This window comes from Triticum dicoccoides, chromosome 2B, assembly GCF_002162155.2.
Source record: "Triticum dicoccoides isolate Atlit2015 ecotype Zavitan chromosome 2B, WEW_v2.0, whole genome shotgun sequence".
Classification (NCBI taxonomy): Eukaryota; Viridiplantae; Streptophyta; class Magnoliopsida; order Poales; family Poaceae; genus Triticum; species Triticum dicoccoides.
Genome location: NC_041383.1, coordinates 541869195 through 541873329, shown reverse-complemented (window position 1 = coordinate 541873329; position 4135 = coordinate 541869195). Strand labels below are relative to the sequence as shown.

At 44.8% G+C, this 4135-nt stretch overlaps 1 protein-coding gene across 3 annotated transcripts in view; it reads left to right on the top strand.

The window, feature by feature from the left end:
- The window catches only part of LOC119364742 (probable serine incorporator), a 7668-nt gene extending 5813 nt beyond the window's left edge, over nucleotides 1-1855 (top strand). For all 3 annotated transcript variants that reach the window (XM_037630254.1, XM_037630256.1, XM_037630255.1), the window contains exons 3-6: nucleotides 60-171; nucleotides 251-425; nucleotides 930-1170; nucleotides 1264-1855. In XM_037630254.1, coding sequence (XP_037486151.1) covers nucleotides 60-171; nucleotides 251-425; nucleotides 930-1170; nucleotides 1264-1565 — 830 coding nt within the window. In that variant the 3' untranslated portion in view covers nucleotides 1566-1855. The remainder of the gene's footprint in view (nucleotides 1-59; nucleotides 172-250; nucleotides 426-929; nucleotides 1171-1263) is intronic.
- The last annotated feature ends 2280 nt before the right edge of the window (nucleotides 1856-4135 follow it).

Sequence of the window (4135 nt, the reverse complement as noted above, 5' to 3'; positions counted from 1 at the left end):
CCCTGATGAATTGGTTACATATACCATGTTTCTTGAGGTTCTGGTATTCGGCATTGCAGAGATATTATCAAAGTTTGGATCTGGCTTGTTTCTTCTGGTACAAGTCGTGATGCTTTTAGACTTCACAAATAATTGGAATGACTCTTGGGTTGAGAAGGATGAGCAGAAGTGGTGAGTACCAGCTAGTATTGCCTGAACCCAAGTTTATTTTGTTCCTATCACTTATTCTGTCATCTTATGCAATGTTCAGGGAAATAGCTTTGCTTGTGGTGACTGTGATTTGCTATCTCGCCACGTTTGCCTTCTCCGGTGTGCTCTTCATGTGGTTCAATCCCTCTGATCATGATTGTGGTCTCAATGTGTTCTTTATTGTCTTGACAATGATTCTTGCTTTTGCATTTGCAATAATTGCTTTGCACCCCCAGGTGACATACCACTTTCACCCACTCCAGTATATGTACCTTTCCCTCTGGACATAACATAACCGGCTGGTGGAGTTCAGGATGAAAATTAGGGGAGGGTTGTTGATGCATAAATTGGTCCATTTAGGTGTGGCCAGTTTGAAGCTTAATAACTAACATATAAATACTAGTCAATGAAGTTGCACAAGTAGTTTAGAAATCATTGTTGCTTGATATTTTCTCATGGTTTGGAAATCTTCATTGTGTAGTACAAGAAAATGAAACTGGATTATGTTGTTTGATGTTTATGCCATCTGCATGTAGACATCATTCTTTTGTGTATGTTAGCAAGGCAGACTAAAAAAGGGGGGGAATGGTAACACCTCTGAAAATGTCTTGTAATTCTCCCATTGAACACAAAATGTGCTTCCTACCGTATGTTTGCTCTCCACATTTGATCCAGAGCTAGTGTCACATATTCAGTTTAGTGTCTGTACTTGAAGAAATAATGTAATTTTCTTTGTCCAGGTCAATGGTAGCGTTATGCCTGCTTCGGTCATTTCTGTTTACTGTGCATACCTGTGTTACACTAGTCTGTCGAGTGAACCATATGACTATGCGTGCAACGGGCTTCACATGCACTCTAAGCAGGTCTCAATGAGCGCCCTTGTCCTTGGGATGCTCACCACCGTGCTCTCTGTAGTCTACTCTGCCGTTCGCGCTGGATCTTCCACTACTTTCCTTTCGCCACCGTCGTCTCCTAGATCTGGTAAGAATGTAATACCAGTTACAGTACATGAAATACATACTGCCCTCGTGCTTGTCTTACATTTTTCACTCATGATGATCGACGATGCAACAGGTGCGAGGAACCCTTTGCTTGGTGACTCTAATGTGGAGGAGGGGAAGGGCAACAGCGAGGGAAGTGAGCCGCGCCCTGTGAGCTATTCTTACACCTTCTTCCACCTTATATTCGCCCTCGCGAGCATGTACTCGGCCATGCTTCTGACGGGCTGGACGAGCGCCACTTCAGAGAGGTCGGAGCTGATGGATGTCGGATGGACCACCGTCTGGGTGCGCATCTGCACGGAGTGGTCCACCGCAGCGCTGTACATCTGGACCCTTGTTGCTCCGCTGCTTTTTCCTGACCGGGACTTCTCATGAGCATGTTTGTGTACTATTCTGAGCATGTCCGTTGCAGTTTATGCAGAGATTGGTTTGCTTTGAAAGAGCTAGCAGAATAGTATCTATGTATATATGTCCAACATGCTCGTTGCCTTTGAAAGTGGAGTACCTAGGTTGTAATTGTGAAATCAGTGCAGTAGTAGCTATGCATGTATGTAAGTAACACTTCGAAGTTAGCATTGCTGCATTGGTCGCTGGCTCACCGTCATGATGTATGCAATGAGGATATCATCTGAATGAAAATGTTTTGGGGCATCCAACTTTGCTTAGGCCGGTCGTAATGGTAGTATCATAGCTAGTACTCCATCCGTTCCTAAATGTAAGTCTTTGTAGAGATTCCATTATGAACCACATATGGATGTATATGGACGCATTTTAAGTTTAGATTCATTCATTTTGCTTCGTATGTAGCTTATCTAGTGGAATCTCTACAAAGACTTATATTTAGGAACGGAGAGAGTATCATGCATGCCAATTAGGCAATTTTGATGAGATGTCATAGTATTAAATGAAGAAAAAAGGGTGGAGTATCATATTATGCTACTTTGTGTCATGCATGACAATAAATAGAGTACTACATGATACTAAAATATGATACTATGCATTAGAGAGGTAGTATCATACACTAGTATCATATGCATGATACTAGTATATGATACTCCCCATTACAACCAGCCTTATACTATTATTCGCTGAAGAGGGAATATATATGGCCACTCCCCCCGATATAGGTCCATTTGGCACAGACGGATTTATTTTACACGGTCGTGGTCACGTACTACAAGTGCGGCGATGACGTTCAGCAGGATCTTGGTCGCCTTCCCAGTCATCGACCTGTCCGTGAACACGTTCACTGCGGAATCGATTGGAGGGCTCGCATCTCAACGCCTTCATTGGGACGATTTTTCTGCAGCTTTGGTGGCCTGAGGCTGGTCATAGTGGAGAGTAACATATACTAGTATCATGCATATGATACTAGTGTATGATACTACATCTATAATGCATAGTATCATAAAGTAGTAGTATCATAGATGGTCTCATTTATTGTCATGCATGGCACATAGTAGCATAACATTTATTATGTTACAATATCTATCTATGTTACTACTACCTTCTCTTTTTTTTAATTACCTGCCACATAAGCATGTTTACGAGTTCCAAGTATATGATACTAGTTATGTTATCCCATTATAGCTAGCCTGACGCAGCTTGAATCACTAGCCACCAGACCTCTCCTCCCACCGGCTCCACAGAGACGGAGTGATCCCGGAGGCGCTGGCGCCTCTGACCTACCTTGCGGTACTGAGCGTGTCCACTAATCGGCTACAGGGGGTCATACCACAGAGTGACACACATTATAAATCTACGTGCAGGTACAGCTGCCATCGGGGTATGGAAGTTGACTATGGAACACCTAGTCTAGTTAACAAGGGAGTTGTTGGCTTTTGCACTTTATATAATGAAATGAAATGATAGCCTTTTGCTTGTGTCAGCCACAAAACCCTGCTGCCCTCGTGCAACAAAAGGAGCCGGATTGGGCGGTGCATCTGCTTCTAGAAGGGGAACTAGCTGCTTTTGTTAGACTCACTCCACCATCTCAGGCTCTCAGGCTCACCTAATCCAATCCCCTCTCCTGCCGTCAAGGTCTTGCACTGGACGCACGACTTGGTCGCTCCTTTTTTTTTTGATTTGATTGATTGAGAATGGTCGCTCCTTTCTTGGCAGACAAGGTCACAAGGGAGCGTGGAGACTGGGGTGGTGGACTCACGATGAAACTGCAGGGCCACAAAGCGCAAACACACGTACTCCGTCTCTCCATCCGTTTTCACATCGAAACGGGAGATGCGCGTCTCTCCATCCGTTTCTGTCCACCGACAGTGCCTGGGAAGACGAATCTTGACGGCCCGGCACGAAACCAAAGAGAGCTAAAACAAACCCGCATCTTCATGCCCAGGTCGAGGGTATTTTATTGTTTGCACGCTCATTTTCTCTTTTTTCTTTTTGGCTTTTTTTTTTGCATGGTTTTCTTCTTTTTGACTTGGAAGAATGGGCATCCGAACAGAAAACAAGAGTTCTAAAAGAGGAATTCGAGTGAGAGAAAGGGCATTTTCTTTTCTTTTCTTTTTGCGAGCAAGGGAAAGGGACATTTTCTGTTGGAACGAAGCTTCAACCAAGAAAAAGTAGCACCGAGGAAACACTTTGAGACCAAAAGCTCCTTCCCGACAAAACATTTGATCCGTCCCGCATGTGATGGTTAGGTTTCCTCTCGTGACTTGCTTGGCGATCACACGGTGATCGCATCTGGCCTAGGTTTTCTTGTTGCGCCGCCGCCAATCCACATCCTGGTTCTCCGGTCACCCGTCATCCTCGCTTCTCATCCGCGAGCCCGTCCTAATCCACCATAGGCCTTCCATGTGTGCTAGGGCACACGGTCGTATAAGCACCTTAGAACCCTATTCTAGGCTGTTGCGTACGGTTGGGGGAGGATGGAACGAGTCGAGGGCCTGATGAAGAGTCTGAAGTTGTTGGAGTCAAAGAGGAAGGGGGGA